The sequence below is a fragment of the Podarcis vaucheri genome (genome assembly GCF_965113315.1).
Source record: "Podarcis vaucheri genome assembly, chromosome: 3".
Classification (NCBI taxonomy): domain Eukaryota; kingdom Metazoa; phylum Chordata; class Lepidosauria; order Squamata; family Lacertidae; genus Podarcis; species Podarcis vaucheri.
Window position 1 is genome coordinate 2,030,897 of NC_138761.1, and position 19,220 is coordinate 2,050,116.

The 19,220-nt window shown below is 48.7% G+C and overlaps 1 protein-coding gene across 2 annotated transcripts in view; it reads right to left on the bottom strand.

The window, feature by feature from the left end:
• The window catches only part of SCARA3 (scavenger receptor class A member 3), a 91,408-nt gene extending 72,405 nt beyond the window's left edge, over positions 1-19,003 (bottom strand). For both annotated transcript variants that reach the window (XR_014218173.1, XM_082217628.1), the window contains exons 1-3: positions 18,328-19,003; positions 7,138-7,194; positions 3,581-3,700 (exon numbers count right to left, since the gene is read on the bottom strand). Coding sequence is in view for 1 of the 2 variants with exons in the window: in XM_082217628.1 (XP_082073754.1) it covers positions 3,581-3,700; positions 7,138-7,194; positions 18,328-18,334 (184 nt within the window). In the remaining variant the exon portion in view is untranslated. The remainder of the gene's footprint in view (positions 1-3,580; positions 3,701-7,137; positions 7,195-18,327) is intronic.
• Positions 19,004-19,220: the final 217 nt, after the last annotated feature.

A 19,220-nucleotide genomic window follows, 5' to 3' on the forward strand; every position in this document is an offset into this window, starting at 1 on the left:
GGGAGTTCCAAAGTGTAGACGCTGCTATACTAAAGCCATACTAAAAGAGGGAGGTTTTTTTTTTTTACAAATGCAGAAGGGTATTATCATCTCGTAGGCAAACTGGTCCCAAGTTGTTAAGGCTTTTATTATACTATTAGCAACATCTTTAATTTGGTCCGGTAGCAAATTGGCAACCAGTGCAGATCTCTGATCCCAGGTGTTGTATGCTGGCAAGGCCTCGCTCTGGTCAGCAATCGTGCTGCAGCATTCTGCACTAACTGGAGCTTCCCAATTCCATTGATAATTTTATTGTGTTTACCATTTTTTTCGGAAACTGCTTGGAGGTGAGGTTTTTTGTTTTTTTTTTACACTCAAGCAATGTGAAAACGTTATGCAAATAAATAAATAAATAAATAAATAACCAAGCTTTACCAATTGCGTAGCTTTGAGCCATACACAGAAATCTGACAGCCTTCCTCCCTTCTGCTCGATGCTGAGATCTTGCCTTCTTCAGAACGCAGGTCAGCTGAGCCTTGAAACCGATCCTTACACAGTCATACCTTGGAAGTCGAACGGAATCCATTTGACTTCCGAAATGTTCGGAAACCAAGGTGCGGTTTCCAATTGGCTGCAAGGAAGCTCCTGCAGCCAATCGGAAGCCCCGTTGGACATTTGGGGTCCCAAGAACATTTGCAAACAGGAACGCTCACTTCCGGGTTTGCGGTCCGAGTACCAAGCCGTTTGGGATCCAAGGTACGACTGTACAGCGGATGCTTGGGTTGCGAACGTGATCTGTGCGGAATGCACATTCGCAACCTGAGGCCCTGCGTTTGCACACATGTGGGTTGCAATTTGGCGCTTCTGCGCATAGCGCGATTTAGCGTTTCTGCGCATGTGTGACTGCCGAAACCCGGAAGAAACCCGTTCCGGTACCTCTGGGTTTTGGCAGTTTGCAACCTGAAAAAACGCAACCTGAAGTGTCTGTAAGCTGAGGTATGAGTGTATTGCCAGTTTTAGGTTTGGACTGGCAGCCTGTTGGTGTTGTGGGGGCCAGCTTCTCAAAGCTATTGCATCTGCACCCCCCAACTTGGCTTCTTGGGCTGGCTCTTGCCTTCTCTTGCCCATCCATTGCCTGTCCTCTAGGCAACTTTGGTTGCCAGCTGATGCCCTCACTTCTCTAGCCAACTGTAGACCCCACCTGCATCTCCATCTGAGATCCTTGAATGTTCCTGCCGCTAAACTGGCTCAAGGGCAGGACTCATTGGAACAAGGTGGTCTTGGGCTAAAAAAACAACCCCTGAAATTTTGCACCAAGCAAACCTGAAATTCTGTATTCTGAGCGAAAGTTGCAAACAGTCTGCACGATTTGCATCAGTCTGCACGATTTGCATCGGGCATCTGCTACCTTAGGCGTGATTTGTGATTCTCTTGCAAGACCGTAAGGAGAGGATCAGGCCAATGAATATATGAACGCAGAGCTCTTTCGCCACCCAGGCAGCTGCCGGGGCTGCAGAATCCGTGGCTCTGCTGTGGGCTGGGACAGGACCCAAACCTCAGGCTCCTCTCAGCTGTGTGCCAGCCCCACAAGTTGAGTTCAGCTTTGGGGCACGTGATCTCGAGAGAGAGGGCAGCTTCTCTCTGCCCAAAACAACACGGCAGGGAAGGCCACCTGGGGGCAGCAGGGAAGTTGCTGCCTCAGACCAAGGAAGGGCTCTCAGCCCAGGCCACCTGGTGCGCCAGCCATGCCAAGAGGCAGTGGGTGGTCTCGGCCGAGACCCAGAGATGAGAGAAGGGCCTCTTTTCCTGGAGAGCCGGATGCTGGTGCAGGAGGTTGGATGCAGAGAAAGACGCCCAGGCAGAGAGGCCTGGGATGGAAAGAGGGGGGCGTCAGGAGTGCGTGCAGGAGCCAGACCCTGTGACCAATAGGACTCTGCAGGACTGGGGCCTTCCTAAGTTTGTTCTGGAGAGGCAAGGTGCGGCCGCACAGGTGAGGCCGCTTGGTAACTCACAGCACCTGGTGGCAAGAGCTGGGAAGGGATATAAGGTCAGCATTTCCCTTCGGCTCTTTGCCACAGCAACACATTCCTTGCCTTGCTGCATTTGGCTCCTTGACTCCTTGCTTCCTGATCCTTGGACCCTTGACCTCGTGACTCCTTGCTTCCTGACCCTCGAACCTTTGGTTTCTTGACCCCTGGTTTCTTGACGGACGGTGGGCTGGAGCCAGCTGGGGGCCTGCCAATTGTCCCCTGATCCTTGGTTGTATGCCAACATGGTGGTCCTGATCTATTTAAGGCTTTGTAGGTCAAAACCAGCACTTTGTATTGAGCCCAGAAACTAATTGGTAGCTAGTGCAGTTGGACCAGGATCGGTGTAATATGCTCAGACCGTCTTGCTCTGGTGAGCAACCTCTGCAATGACCATCCAAGTAGGACTGGAACCACCGCGAAGTGGTGCCACCCAACCCTAGTTTGGAGAGTCGCTCCAGAAGGATACCATGGCTGATGGTATTGAAAGCCACTGAGAGGTTGAGAAGAATTAACAGGGACATGTTTCCCTTGTCTCTCTTGACAGAGGTCATCATACAGGGTGACCAAAGCAGTTAATGTGCCAAAACCAGGCCTAAACCTTGACTGACATGGATCTTCCAAAAGGGCCTGGATCTCCCTTAAAGCCATCCAAGTTGGTGGCCACCACTGCTTCCTGTGGCAGAGAGTTCCACAGCTTAACTATTGTGGGATGTGAAACACAGAGCAGACAAGTACAACATCCCTAGAGTGGACATAAAAAGGGGATGCCTGGACCAGGCAGTCAGAACTTCCTGTTTCTCCTGTCTGGGACAGACTTCCTCTGCATGTGACTAGAGGTGGGTGTGACCTCACCTGCCCAGGTAACAAAAAAGCAGGACTGGTCAGCCATCTCTCTCTCTCTCTCTGACTGCATTGGTCAAAGAAGCAACATCTGCTTAGCCTAAGATGCTCTCTTGGCCTCCAGCCAAAATAGGAGAAAGGGACTATCTCTTTATGAGATAAATTCCAGGTATATTACTTTTATAACTTAAGTCTGCCTTCTGGGATCCATCTGTGAACAGAATGTGAGTGAGTAAACTCTTTTTATACATTTATAGAAGACTGTGTCGTGTCTTATCTTTTTATGAAGGGACTAAAGGGGAAATTACCAAGGAAACTTATTTTAGCGATCCTGAGAAAACGCATCCGCTGTGCAAGTTTAAAAAGGGGAATGTTACTCTGCTAAATTGTAGAACTTGTTAACACAAGTTGGAAAGGATGTAATCAAACAATATATCCTCTCCTGTATCCCTGAACATTCCCACAACCATGCACTTTGCGAAGAAGCCCTTCCCTTGTCCCAAATCTTCCAGCATTCACCTTCATTGGATCTTCTAGCTTTTTGAGAGAGGAAAATGATTCTGTCTGCTTTCTCCATGCAACACATAATTCTACCATGTTGCCTCTTCCTGGTCTTCTCCGTCCCAGGGTTCTGCAAGCTTCCTTCAGAGTGGAGCAACTTCGCACCCTTGATGATTTCGGTTTCTGTTTCCTGAACCTGAGAGACAGGAGGGTTTGTGTGTCCTACTCACCCAGAGCTGCCAGCACCACCACAGCCACAATGAGCAAGACGACAAAGACATACAGGACTTTCACGGACGTCTGCAGGGTCAGGGTCTTCTCGCACTGACTGCAGTTGGTCCTCATCCGGCCTGGGTTGGGGAAGGAGCATAAAGCAGAGATGGGAGACTATTGTTGTTGTTTTTTAATGTATTTTTATTAAAGATTTTCTTGGTTTACAAAAGTACCGTATTTTTCGCACCATAGGACGCACTGGACAATAGGACGCACTTTGTTTTAGAGGGGGGAGAACAAGAAAAAAAATTTCTCCCCCTCTCTGCCCAGTGCCCCTTCAGCGAAGCGGCAGGAGGCGCTGCACAGAGAGGGGGAGAACTTTCCCCCTCTTGTTTTCCCGCTCTAAAACAAGGTGTCGCTCTAAAACAGGTTACCTTGGAAGCCTGGAGAGCGAGAGGGGTCGGTGTGCACTGACCCCTCTCGCTCTCCAGGCTTCAGGTTCCTTTCGACCTGCTCTTTGGGGATGGCGGGGGGAAGCCCACCACCAGCCCCAAAGAGCAGGTCAGGGAGCAGCGGAAAGGCGCAGCGGAGAGGCTCCTGCCATAGCCGCGCGTCACCTCTCCAGCCGGGAGAGGGTCACGGGGCTATGGCGTCTTCGCTCCACGGGACGCACACACATTTCCCCTTCATTTTTGAAGGGGAAAAAGTGCGTCCTATAGAGTGAAAAATACGGTATGTGCAATGTCTCTCTCTCTCTTTCAAGTAACATTTCTTACAGATAAGTTTCAATTGTTGAGACATTAGGAAGATGTTTCTTAATATATACTTAATATATGTAGGATTTTGTCTCAGTGTCACTTGTGCAGGTTCTCTGCTGTTCACTTGTGTTCCTTTGGTGGTGAGAGAGGTTGGGGTTGGCCCAGGGTGTGGCTGTCCATTTGTGGTTGGCTGTGGTGGTCTTTGTTTTTGTGTGTGGGTGAGGTGGGTGGGTGTTTTGGATCAGGTTAGCCATATTGATTCATATGCTGTTGGTGGATTATTGTCGTTGTCTTGTTGGGCTGTGTATGTGATAAAGGGGAGCCATACCGGGGTGAAGGCGTCTTCTTCCATTTGTCCCTGTGTCAGTTTCAGTTTATTGGTTAATTTTTCTAGTAAGGCTGTTTCCCATACTATTTTGCACCATTGGTCCATGCTTACTCCTGACAGGTCTCTTCAGTGTCTGGTTATGGTGTTTCTGGCTGCTGAAAGTAGGGGGTTATGAGTTCTTTGTGGTGTAAATGGGCATTATTGTCTTGGAAGATGTTTAGCAGGGCCAATTCTGGGGTGGTTTCTAATACTTGCTTAGTTATTTTACATATTTCTCGTACAGCTGTTCTGCAGAATAGATGGATTTTTGGACACTCGATGGGAGACTATTGTGTGTCTAGCAGAGGTGTTTGTGCATCAGTGTCAAGTTTAAATGTCTTAATCAGAAATGCTGGAGTTTACATTTGTCTGGGGGTTTCTCCCCTGGCCTGAAAACTCCACCTCCACCCCCAGATGATCCAGAAAGCTTGTTGGCATCATAGAATCATAGAACTGGAAGGGGGGTCCCCAAGGGGGCATCTAGTCCACCCCAGCAATGCAGGAATCTCAGCTAAAGCATCCATGACAGTTAATTATCACAGCCGACTTTCTGCTCAGTACCTGTCCATGCTCAGGTTCCCTTCTTTAGTGCATGCCAGGATATGGACACACCATAACTTTAAAGCACATTCTTTCCCTCAAAGAATTCTGGGCATTGCATTACAGTGGTGCCCCGCAAGACGAATGCCTCACAAGACGGAAAACTCGCTAGACGAAAGAGTTTTCCGTTTTGGAGGTGCTTCGCAAAACGAATCTCCTATGGGCTTGCTTCGCAAGACAAAAATGTATTGCGAGTTCCTGCGGGTTTCTTTTCCTCCCCCCCTTTTTCTAAGCTGCTAAGCCGCTTATCAGCTGATCCGATAAGCCGATAAGCCGCTAAAAGCCGCTAATAGCGCTAATCTGCTAATCCGTCAATGGGCTTGCTTCGCAAGACGAAAAAACTGCTAGACGAAGAGAATCACAGAACGGATTCTTTTCGTCTTGCAAGGCACCACTGTATTTTATAAGCTTCTACAATGCCTTCTCTTGCTTGCCGTTTCTCCAGGCTAAAAAGTCCTAAACGCTGCATTCTCCCTTCACAAGGGAATTACTCTGTCCCAGTGTGAGCCAGTGTGGTGTAGTGGTTAAGAGAGGTAGTCACGTAATCTGGGGAACCGGGTTCGCGTCCCCGCTCCTCCACATGCAGCTGCTGGGTGACCTTGGGCCAGTCACACTTCTGTGAAGTCTCTCAGCCCCACTCACCTCCCTGAGAGTTTGTTGTGGGAAGGAAGGGAAAGGAGAATGTTAGCCGCTTTGAGACTCCTTAAAGGGAGTGAAAGGCGGGATATCAAATCCAAACTCTTCTTCTTCTTCTTCTTTGATAATTTTTGATCACGTTCATCTGACTGCTCCGATAGCATCATGAGCACAAATAATAATGTTCAGTAAAAAGGATGTCTGGAGGGAGCCTGGTATGCCCCACGGAGGACCTTAAGGTCCACAAATGACAATATTTTAGAGGTCCCAAGTCACAAGGTGGTTAGACTGGTCTCAACTAGGGCCAGGGCCTTTTCAGTACTGGCCCCGACTTGGTGGAACGCTCTGTCCCAAGAGACCAGGGCCCTGTGGGACTTGACATCTTTCCACAGGGCCTGCAAGACGGAGCTGTTCTGCCTGGCCTTTGGTTTGGACTCAGTCTGACCCTTATGTTTCCCTCCCCTTATAGTTTTGATCTATGAGCTACTTTTAAAATGAGGCTGCATTTTAAATTGCATTTTAACCTGCATTTAAAATGGTTATTTCCTCTTATGTTTTTACTGTGATTTTATTGGTGTTAGCCGCCCTGAGTCTGGCTCTGGCCGGGGAGGGTGGGTAATAATAAAAAGTAATAATATTTTTAAATTATTTAATTAATAAAAAACTAATAAAAATTATTAAAGCTGTATGAGGAGTCCTAGTTCATATTACGTTGCTGCCTCTGCTGCCACTTTTTCTTGAATATCTTGTTGAAATGTTAGGGTTCATTATTGTTCCACAAGATGTGTACCACTTTAAAAGTAGGAGTGCATATCCTGACCTAGTTTTCACAGCTGTTTAGCAGTGTATCAGGTGCTGATAAGTCACTGTAATTAGCTGTGTCAGAAATTGTGAATGATATATAATGTGCAATATGTACCTTACTCTCCCCTGGTGAATGGATGGGTGATGATTATAGACACAATGCAAGATGTGTGTTAGAGGAGTTTTGTTATTAAACCATGCCAAAGGTATTTTTGTGTCTCTTCAGTGATTCCTTCTGTGTGGTGTACTCTGCACGCACTCTGTGGCATGTTTCAAACGCCATACTTTTATGTATGTTCCTTCTCTTAGCATCACCGCTTGCTTGCAAGCATGCGAGCGTATACACACACACACACACACTTACACTTCTTTTTGGGCTCTAACACACTCCCTGCCCACCTGCTCTTACCATTTGGCCTGTATCTGAAAGATGGCATCTCGTCGTCTTCTCCAATGAGGTCTTCCTCTGAAATACAAAACGAAAACATTGTTTTGTTAAAAATTAAAGAAGGACAAAGTGCCGACGGTTTGACTTCACCCCAGAATGCGCACTCCTTCGTTGTCTCCTGAGACAGACAGGTGCCAATCAACCTACTCTGAATTTTTGGTCCGGAACCTCCTTCTGACCCACTTCCAGCCTTTTTTGAAAGCGCTAGATGGCCAAGTACAACCGGGATGCTTTGGGGGAAAGAGCAAAGAGCTCAACCCCCCCCCCGGCTCTGTGTTTCTTGGACGCTGTGGTTCATTTAAGAGATGAGGGCGCACCAGGGATTTCTTTGCCAGCCGCAAGCCGGGCACTCTGACAAGGAGAATAAGAGCTGGCAGAGACGTCGGCCATCGAGGGATGAAGAAGACAGACGAAAGATTTCAAGAGCCCTCGGAGCGGGTTCCTCACCCAAAGCAGCTAGGCTTATGGTTTACAAACATACACACTGTTGTGGGCAGGGGTAGGGGTTCAGTCTAGATGATGCCCTGTGTCCCCCCGTCCAATTCCTGTGTTAGTCAGACAAGTTTAGTGACACAACAAGGACCTTCGCTGGCCCCTTGAGTGTCCTCATCAACATCTCAAAAGAGGGAGCCAGGATGCGAGAGATGCAACTAAGTGAGGGGCTCCTTCGTGCTAATGCCACCAGGCTGCTAGGTAGGGGCACGCAGTATTGTGGGTGAGCAGGGGTGCCAACTTGAGTAAAATATTGGGGGGGGCAAGGCAAACCCCACCCCACATAATCAAGGACATGACATGGGACACACGCATCATTTGAATGGCAAGGCCCATCAGTCTTGGGGGCCCCCGGACACCTGAAATATTTTATTGGGGAGGGTGAAGGGACTTCAGCTCCTAGGAGTTGGCGCCCATGTGTGTGAGGAACAGTGGGGGTTGGGTATGTTTATTTATTCTTATTTTTTCTTTATTTGCATTGTATTTGCGAATTTAGTTTTTCATGCCTGGTCAAAAGCAGAATTTCGGGAGAATTAAGGTAAGGCAGTGCCATATGCTGCAGCCGTTGAAACTGATTAATAGTTCAGAAATACCCATTTAAACCTCTTTTTATATCCTCCTGTAAAACACACACACAGATTGAATCTGCATTGCTTTGTTTGTGTGTTTTGCAGTTAATTACATCTTCTATTTAACACTATTGTTTTTAACACTTGATTGGAAGCCGCCCAGAGTTGCTGGGGAAAATCAGCCAGATGGGTGGGGTATAAATAATAAATTATTATTATATAATTATTATTCTAAAAAACAGTTTTAAAAGGAAATGAAATGTGTAATTACCAAATGTTTCCCTGGTGACAAAGTTGGTTTACGTGTTGAGGTTTAGCTGCTTTGGTGGGAGCGTGGAGAGACCCCTCTCCTAATTTTGTGGGTTGTTACAAGGAAGAAATCACCAAAGCCATCACAGCGTACAAGAATTTGCAGAAAGAAAAAAGAAAAAAGTAAAGTTTTGCTTCTGGGGGGTGGGAATGACTAACATTTGATAGCTAACATTTGATAAACTAGCCGCTGCTGGTCTGAAGACTAAATAAAAAATAAAAAATTTAAATTGGAAAATGCAGCTGACATTATAGTAAAGGTAAAGGGACCCCTGACCTTTAGGTCCAGTTGTGACCGACTCTGGGGTTGCGGCGCTCATCTCGCTTTATTGGCCAAGGAAGCCGATGTACAGCGTACGGAAACGCCGTTTACCTTCCCGTCACAGCGGTACCTATTTATCTACTTGCACTGTGTGCTTTCGAACTGCTAGGTTGACAGGAGCAGGGACCGAGCAACAGGAGCTCACCCCGTCATGGGGATTCGAACCACCAACCTTCTGATCGGCAAGTCCTAAGCTCTGTGGTTTAACCCACAGTGCCACCTGCGTCCCTTTTGACATTATAGTAGTCTCCCATTATTAGGTGTTGGGTATGTTTAGAAGGAAAAAGAGGACACTGAGAGGAGATAGCTCTTGAGATATTGGAAGATGGCTCTCCTATCACATGGAAGAGGGACCTCCGGGTATTGGGTGCTATATAAATTCAATAAATAATAAAAAATAATAATAAAGATTTTCTCCTGCTCTTGGAGGGTAGGACTCGAACCCATGGCTTCAAGTGACGAGAAAGGAGTTTACGACTCAACACATGGAAAATGCCAAGCTGACAGTAAGAGCTGTTCAACAGTAGCACAGACTCCCTTGTGAATTCTCCTTGGAGGTTTTTAAGCAGAGATTGGAGGGCCATCTGTCATGGGTGCTCTAGCCGAGATTCCTGCCTTGCAGGGGGTTGGACTGGATGACCTTTGGGGGTCCCTTGCAGCTTTACACTTCTATGATTCTAGATGGACCAATGGTCTGGCCTTGTATAAGGCAGCTATGGATGAGGGGGAAGGTTTCATTTCCAAAGGCACTCAGGGCACAGTTTATTTCAGCACCGTCTGCTATTGATTTTTCCTTTCCCTCTTGATCCTGCCTCGTGGCTCCATAAAGCCGAGCGGGGCTGGCGATAGGGCCATAAAAAAAATGAAACACCTCAAAGCCAAATCAGAAATGCAACTCACGCCTTATATTTGAAAGCAACACAAGCCAGTCTCCCCCACCCTGGCGACTCCCAGATGTTTCGAACTGCAAATCTGATCGGTCCCAGAATGTTGTGATAGGAATTTTATGGTCTTAGATATATGGTAATGTTCATAAGTGTACCAACCAAGCAGGTACATAGATCAGCACAGGAAGACTGACCTGGAACCATTTTGGTTCCAGGTCGGTCTTCCTTCCTAAACTGAGCAAATGTTTTCTCTGCAAGGTCAAAGTGGAAAAGCCTCCCCATTGTCTTTTCCTTCACAAATCCTGTCTTAAGGGTATGTCTGTGCATGAATAGGGTGTCAGCCTGTGACCTGGCCCGGGAACTAAGTATTTATCACTACAAAAGACTGGCCAGGCTACCCAGGAAATCCAATCAAGTAACCTGCCAGACAGGAGATAAACAAGGACAGGAGAAAAACAATATTTAAATTTCTGATTTAGACCGCCTTTTGTGATGTAGGTATGATGTATCTGAGGGGTGGTCTTAGGTTACACCCCTTCTGTGATGTATGTATGATGTTTCTGGGGGTGGTCTTGATCTACAGTGGTGCCCCGCAAGACGAATGCCTCGCAAGACGGAAAACTCGCTAGACGAAAGAGTTTTCCGTTTTGGAGGTGCTTCGCAAAATGAATTTCCTATGGGCTTGCTTCGCAAGACGAAAATGTCTTGCGAGTTCCTGCTGTTTCCCCCCCCTTTCCCCCCTTTTTCTAAGCCGCTAAGCCGCTTATCAGCTGATCCGACAACAACATCCTCTTCTATCATCTGCTCTGTCAGGACACACTCCTGTTTAAGTTCCTGGGTGGGCTCCATATAATTTCCCACTACCTGTTCAAATGTTCTGGCCGCATTAGTCATCAAATCCGTCTTCTGACTTAACTGATCCAATAGGGCATTTATTTTACAGAAAGCACCCAACAGTGCTTCTGAAAACATTGTCCTGCAAGGTCACAAGTCCTTTCCCACGGTTGTAATCTGGCAGCTGCAAGCTCCCTAGAATTGGTTACAGTTTCCCAGTCCCCCTCTAGGGGGAAACTTCTGGTTGTTCTTTCTTTTAAAAACAATAGCAATAAAGTTTCTTTTTTAAAAAAATATTTTGTCAATATTAGTTCCTTTAAAATGTGAAAGGAAACAGTGGAATCACAATGTTACTCTTCTTTTAACTATCTGTCAAAAACATTTGTCTCTGGTCAATGAGCTTCAAAACGTCAGTTCTGACACCCCGCTCCAGGGTCAGGACGGTGGAAAGTTACTTTACTTTAAACTCACTTCTGCAGGTTTAAACAGTCCAAAAAAGATCCCCCGTCTTCTCCTGCTGCCGAAGGGGGGTTCAACGCATTTAGATGGTGAAACGATCCTTTAAAAGTTATTTTCTAAGCTCTAGTTTACATTGTCTTTGCTTTCTTCTGACTACAAGGAAACGGAAGGCTGACTTCCTGTTTAAACCTTCCCGTTTCAATGCCAAATTAAGATAAATTTTTAAGTCCAATTCCTTTCTAATCGCCAGTTCTTATTTGAAGTCCAATTATTCAATGTTTGAGTACTCACGGGTGATTACTTTAGATGCCAAATTTTCCCAGGAAAAAGGCAGCGCTCTCCGGCAACGGCTGTGCGGCTTCGCTCCACGGAAATAGCAGTTGACTCACAGCACTGTGCCACTTCCCCCTCTTCGCTTCGGAGCCCGTTAGTGGGTTCCTTCGTGGGTTGGGGGGGTGCTAAAGGTGCCCGCTGAGTCCCACGCTCACAGGCTACATCCGCCTATGATTTCTGAGAGGGTCCCCGCCTCGCCGCAGCGGAAAAGACCCGTTTCACGCGGAGCTGGTCCCTCCGGTTCAGAGGGAGTCCGCCATTGCTGATGGCGCCACCCCGGAAGTCTCTCCGAACCGCCGACCTTCTGGTTGGCAAGTCCTAGGCTCTGTGGTTTAACCCACAGCGCCACCCGTGTCATAATAATAATAATAATAATAATAATAATAATAATAATAATAATAATAATTTTTATTTATACCCCGCCCTGCATGACCAGAGCTGGGCTCAGGGCGGCTAACCCCAGTAAAATTACCGTAAAAACATAATAGGGAAAAAACCAATTTAAAATACAGGTTAAAATGCAATTTAAATGCAGCCTCATTTTGATAGTAGCCCATAAATCAAAACTGTAAGGGGAGGGAAACATAAGGGCCAGACTGAGTCCAAACCAAAGGCCAGGCGGAACAGCTCTGTCTTGCAAGCCCTGCAGAAAGATGCCCCAGATTGCCAGGTGCTGGCTCTCCTCGCTGCCCTACACACCTGAGACAGGAGCCCCTGTCTTAGCCTCACCCAGGTGGCTGCCCAGAGGGTGGGCGTTGTGTTCCGCCAGGCCTTGCGCCCCCTTGGCATTCTCATGGTTACCGTGGGCTTGAGTGCCCGGACTTTAATGTGGATCGAAATCAATCCAGCAAAGGGGTTTGCAAAGAGCCTTTCAACATCTGACGGGCTTCCTTGGGTCAACAGCTTATGAAACCCCCATCTTCCCTTACATCAACAAGGGGAAGGGAGAAGCGCTCTGGCCAGGTGCAGGCTGTTTTCCAGAGCAGCAGACCTGGCACCCGCATTTATCCTCCTGCGGCAAAGGCAAGCAAATATTTGCCATCTGAAGGACAGAGGGCTGCCAGGTGAAAATCTTAGCGCCGAGGGGCACCCTGGAGATTTGGGGTCCAAAGTCAGAGGCGTACGCTGCACCCTGTGGAAAGGATCTGCCAAAGGAGTACCTGTGATCTAGTTGTGTTTCCCATTGTGCCCGATGAGGAGACCTGTGCAGCTCGAAAGCTTGCTTGCACAGGAACAGACTCCCTTGTAAGGTGATGGACTATCATTCCTTTGAGGTTTTCAAGCAGAGGCTGGATAGCCATCTGTTGGGGATTCTTTCACTGTGATTCCTGCGATTGGGCTAGATGACCTCTGGGGATCCCTTCCAGTGCTACAATTCTATTCCTCCTACCAAATGAGTTGTTTCAGGAAAGGGCCAAGTTGCTTCTCTGCCTGGAGGCATAGAAACTGATAGCCTTATTCTATTTGTCTAATCTGACTTTAAAGCCATAAAAATTACTAGACGCCACAGGAATTTGTGGTGTTGAATTCCAAAGCGCCGTGTGAATCATAGAGCTGCCGTGTTGGAAGAGACCATCCAAGGATGGAATTGTTGTTGCAGGAATTTATTTATAGGTTGGGGGGGGTTTGCCCCTCCAGCAGATATCCTGCACATGCATCCCACCACCAAAACCAGCGCAATCACTTTTGTGACTTTTGTGACTTGTCCCCACAAAACACTTCATCACAGTTTCTTCCTATCTATTCAAAGGGCCTCTGCTGCACGATACCAAATGTAAGAATTCACTGCTAAATGTATCTATGTACTGGCTCACTGGGGAAACTTCAGAAATTCATATAGACAGCTGAGCTCAGCTCCTCAGCAGCCCCTCTGCCTGAGTGATATTCCTGGCATCCTGATACCTGAGTGCCAGACAGGTAGCCGTTCCAGACATAACAAACCCAGATGAAGACAAAAGGGTGGGATGAACTTGGCTGAGAAACAGGGAAATATCTCTTTTGTTACACTAGAGGGGTGTTTGGTGGAGGGCAAGGGGAACCATGGGGCAGGGTCCAGGATGCTCAGATTCCTGCCACCAGACCTCCCCTTTAATGATGTAATCGTGATGTATGAGTGATGTAGTTTGGGGGGGGGGTGTAACATGGGGATTAGGTAAAGGTAAAAGGACCTCTGACCATTAGGTCCAGTCGTGGCTGACTCTGGGGTTGCGGCACTCATCTCGCTTTATTGGCCGAGCGAGCCGGCGTACAGTTTCTGGGTCATGTGGCCAGCACGACTAAGCCGCTTCTGGCGAACCAGAGCAGCGCACGGAAACGCCGTTTACCTTCCCGCCGGAGCAGTACCTATTTATCTACTTGCACTTGACGTGCTTTCGAACTGCTAGGTTGGCAGGAGCAGGGACCGAGCAACGGGAGCTCACCCCGTCGTGGGGATTCAAACCGCCGACCTTCTGATCGGCAATTCCTAGGCTCTGCGGTTTAACCCACAGGGCCACCCGCGTCCCAACTTGGGGATTAGCAGCTAATAAAAGTCTGGGGGCTCTTTTGTTCGGGGCTTCCACCTTGTTCCACCTGGTGGCAGGTGGGAGTCCTGTCAATAAAGGCCAAGCCTCCTGGCTGCTGTTTTGCTCCGGTATTCCTGGCTGGTGTCCTTGTTTTTTGTCCAAGGGAGCCCTCAGATTTCTCCACTAACAGTGTGAATCTGCTTGCTTGGCTACATGATCCTCACAGGGGTCTAGCTTTAGGAGCTGAGAAGAGGAAAAGGTTTCTCTGCCTATTCTCCCCATGCCTGTGAATAGTTTTCTAAACCTCTGTCACATACCCCTTTATTTGCCCCAAATTATCATCATCATCATCATCAAATTAATAAGCTCCAAACCCAGTCTGGGATCCGCACAAATGCTCATCAAAGTCCAGCCCAATACTCAGCCCTTCCTCTTCCCCAGCATAATTGCAGATTGTCTCTCTTCTGAGTGATTATAGCATGGAAGGGGTCCACGAAAATCAGGGTGAACTCTAGGAGGCCTTTGAAGGAGAGCAAGGAAGGACCAGGCCCTCCATTTGGAAATGAGATGATTGCTAGCTTAGACTCCCTGGACTGGTGAGTTTGCGAGATGCAGGCCTTTAATTTATTTATTTATTGTAAACTCCGGGTTGGGGATCTGGTAATGACGGGGTTCTGTTAGCCAAAAATGATGCAAGACGAAGAGAGCTCCGAATCTTTGTTTGGACAGGAGCAGCTTTTAAGGCAAAGAAACAGCATATCATCTGGGTAGGGGGCTGGAGTTAGGGCAGGGGGCTGGAATCCACAGATCTGGAAGAATGACTCAGGGTCTGGTCTGGTTGCCCAACTCCCATTCATTTGCAAAAAGGAGACATTGCAAGTATCCAAATGCAGCTGAATGCTGGAAGATTTGGGAAAGATAAAAGAAACTTCATCTTCACGCTGCACATTGTTAAACTATGGAACTCCCTGTCACAGGAGGCAGTGATGGCAGCCAACCTAGATGGCTTTGAAAGAGGATTAGACAGATTTGTGGAGGAGGATATAAATTGTGATAAGAATTTTAAGGTCTTAGATATATAATGTACCAACCAAGCACATACATAGATCAGCACAGTTACAGATAGGTAGCCGTGTTGGTCTGCCATAGTCAAAATAAAAAAATTCCTTCCAGTAGCACCTTAAAGACCAACTAAGTTAGTTCTTGGTATGAGCTTTCGTGTGCATGTGTATCTGAAGAAGTGTGCATGCACACGAAAGCTCATACCAAGAACTAACTTAGTTGGTCTTTAAGGTGCTACTGGAAGCAATTTTTTTATAGATCAGCACAGGAAGACTGACCTGAAACCAATTTTGATTCCCAGACTGACCAAATGTTTTCTCTGCAAGATCAAAGGAAAATGGAAAAGCCTCCCCATTGTCTTTTCCTTCACAAATCCTGTCTTAAGGGTATGTCTGTGTTTGAATAGGGTGTGAGCCTGTGACATGGCCCAGGAACTAAGTATTTATCATTACAAAAGACTGGCCAGGCTCCCCAGGGTATCCAATCAAGTGAGCATTAACAGGTAACCTGTCAAACGAGATAAACAATGCACTCAGATTTCTGCTGTAGACCGCCTTTTCTGTGATGTAGGTATGATGTATGGAGGGGTGGTCTTGAGCTCCAGGGCAGGGAATTTAAAATGTCTATATAAGGGTGGGCACACCTTTGTTCTGGGTTCCTCTTCCCTCCTGCGCGTTGTGAGAGAGGACCCCGATGCAACAGAGTAATAAAGATCAGGCTTACTAGTTGCTTTGCTTCTCAATATTCTCTGCTTGGCCTCTGTTATTTTCTCCTACCAATAGGGAACCTACGTAAGTGCTCTATATGGGCTCTTGTGTCCCCCATAAGGGAATAAGGGCAGATTTTGTTTAGAACAGAGGCCGTCCATGGTAATGTTTCTGCATCCCACTTGCGGGAAAGGGGAGGGGGGATCTTGGGCTCTGATCCTCCTTCCCATCGAGGCATCAGGTTGGTCGCTGTGAGAAGACCATGCTGGGCAGTGGCCTCATCCAGCAGCGCTCTTCTTGGGTTGTTATGAGACTTTCCCAGTCACTTGAGTCCATTGTCTTCCTAATGACTAGGAATTCCCACTGACTGCCCCATCCATGCTATCTGATGATGCCCTAGTTCTGCGCTGCATTCATGTCTAAACACTAGGATGTAGGTCAGGGCGTCTTTGTGTATGTAAGACAAACACACACACACAGACACAGAGAATGCATGCCTACATAGGCCACAAAATGCAACAATAAATACATAGAGTGCACTTCTAACCATGTCTGCTCTACTCAGAAGTCCTATTGAAATCAGTAAGTTTACTCCCAGGTATGTGGGGTTAGGGGGGACGTGGGTGGCACTGTGGGTTAAACCACAGAGCCTAGGGCTTGCCGATTAGAAGGTCGGTGGTTCGATACCCCGCGGCGGGGTGCTATCCCGCTGCTCGGTCCCTGATCCTGCCCCCCTAGCAGTTCGAAAGCACGTCAAAGTGCAAGTAGATAAATAGGTACCACTCTGGCAGGAAGGGAAACGGTGTTTCCGTGCGCTGCTCTGGTTCACCAGAAGCGGCTTAGTCCTGCTGGCCACATGACCCAGAAGCTGTACGCCGGCTCCCTTGGCCAATCAAGCGAGATGAGCGCTGCAACCCCGGAGTCGGCCACGACTGCACCTAATGGTCAGGGGTCTCTTTACCTTTACCTTTATGTGGGGTTTATTTTCCCACAAGTCAGGTTGTGATTGTAGAGTTGCAAGGGACCCCTAAGGGGCATCTAGTCCAACCCTCTGCAATGCAGGAATCTCAGCTGAAGCATCCAGGACAGATGGCCACCCAACCTCTGCTTTGAAACCTCGGATTAAGGCATTCTTCAGCTGTGATTCCTGTACTGCAGGGGTTGTAATGGATGACCTTTGGGGGTCCCTTCCAACTCTACAATTCTGTGACTCCACGGCAGCAGAACCGGCCCGCAGCAATCCCAGAGGGTGGCGCTTGCAGGATGAGAGCGAGGGAAAAGGAAACTTCAGGGCGTGTTCAGGACTGAGAAGCTGCCTGGGCCAAGAGCAGATTCAAACGGCGCTTCTGCAATTTCCTGCACCAGGAACCCAGCGACATTTGCGGGGTCAAGTTTCAAGCCCGCAATCATGACTATCAGCGCTAAATGGTGCGTCTTGCGCACGGACGAGAAACAGTCCCGCCCAGTCCCCTCCATCTGTTTTTCTGGTAATTTGCACTCTGAAATCTGAGCTGTACGTTTGATCTCTGAAGTCAGACGGAAAGAAAAAATAGTGGGAGGGGGGGTGGATGTCCTGAGGACTGGAAGGCAAGCAATAAGCCGCTGTTGTAGCCAGAGCTGTGAGCCCTCTGCGTAACCCCACCGGCCCCGCCTCTCCCGCCCACTTCCCCCTCCCCACCTCCGCCTCTTGTGTTTCCTCAGACCCCTGGTAGCAATTCCTGACTGCCTTCCTCGGACAAACATCTCGGGGTCTCCGGCATTTGCAAAGGGGACGCTCATTTTGAATTCAGCGCCGGGAGATTTAGGCTGTGGGCACATCGCCAGCTTAAAACGCAGCTGGGGTTTTCTTTTGCCCAGTTTGGATCGAAGCTGGGTTTTTTTTGGGGCGGGGGAGTACATCAAAACACAGCCTTTCGTAAGAAATGACAGGATAGCTATGAATTATAGAAATATTGGAAGGGACCCCAGGGGTCATCTAGCCTAACCCCCTTCAATGCAGGAATCTCAGCTAAAGCATCCCCCACCATTCCTCGTAAGGCTTGGTTTATAATCTCAGTCGCCCTCATCTGCACACCTTTCAGCTTCTCAATATTCTCCTAAAATTGTGGTGCCCAGAACTGGACACAGGACTCCAGGCAGAATAGAGTGGGACTATTCCTTCCTTTGACCTGGGCACTACAAGCTGTTGACTGTGGCTGACATCATGTCTGTAGAGTCAACCAGAAGATTTCAGGCTCAGAAGTGCACCCAGGACTCCTCTCACAGCGGGTGCCATGCGTTCAATCCCGGCCAGCCCAAGTCAGTTGGACGCGCAAGGCAGAAAATCCAAACAGATCTACTACGCCTTTGCCCAGGTTCGTTAATGTCCAGCGGGACATTCTCCAGTGTGAACCTCAGGGCAGGTGACAGATCATAACTGCATAGCTGTCAACGTCCCCCCCTTTTTTTAGGGAAATCCCCTTATTCCGAATAGGATTCCTCGCAAGAAAAGGGAAAAGTTGACAGCAATGTAACTGTGGCTCTGAAGAGCTGCGTCAATTCTAAACAAACCTCAGATCACTAAAGGGAGACCACCTTTCTTTCATTTCCAAGAAGGGTCGCCACCGTTTTCTCTTGCAGCGGAAGCGACAAAGAGCTCTGTGGAACCCAGCAGCCTCGCTGCCTCCGACTCACCTTTCATGATCCTCCCCCTGAGGAGAACTGCGACCCCCACGACCCGGTCCGAGCCGCTTCTACCGAAACAAGCGAGCGAGCGAGGGAGGTTCGACTTCGATAGGCCTTGCAGGTGAAGAGGCGCAGCTTGCCAGACGTCTCTGGTCCTCGAGGATGGAGCTCAGAGGGTCGCGCCACATCCCAGCAGCGCATCCCAGAGACACCGGACGCGGCTCGGGGAACAGAGCATCGCGGCTCCGGAGCGTGGAGTGGACATCCTTTCCCCGCACCCCGCTCCACAACAGCCTGGAGAAGGGGGTCTTTGCTTCCATCCAGCGCTGCTAAAAGTGGGCCATTTTTTTCACCTGGCCATCGGTGCGCCGAGGGAGGTGGCGGCGAGACTCACCCCTTCAGTGCCCCATGAAGGTGGCTGGGTTCTCCTTCCTCCTCCTGGCTAAACATCCATCCCCTGCCTGGCTCCCCTCGCCCCAGAGAGTGGCCTTCAGTCAGTGCGCAAAGAGCCGCATCTCTGCTGCCTCGAGGGCGCACGGCTCGCTCTCCTCTCCTGCGCGCTGTCCCTGGGCCATTGCCCAGACAAACTTCCTCACGCTTTCAAAACAGGGCGAGTGGCTCCTCTATATGCCAGCCGCCTCTCCGGCTGGCTGGAGCCTTCCCTCCCATGGCCGCTGCCCCCAAATCCAGCAGGGGGTGGGGGTGGGGGAGGGAGGGAGGGAGGGGAGGAAAGGGAGGCGAGGCGGCCTTGGAGCTTTGCCGAAATATGCGCTGGGTCCCCTCCCTCCAGCCCTAATTGCTAACAAATGTCCTCTTCACCGGGGAAGGGGGGAGAGGAGGGGGAGAGAAAGAGGCAAGCAGGAGGCAGGCAGTGGGGGGGGGAGGAGATGGGGGGATCGGGG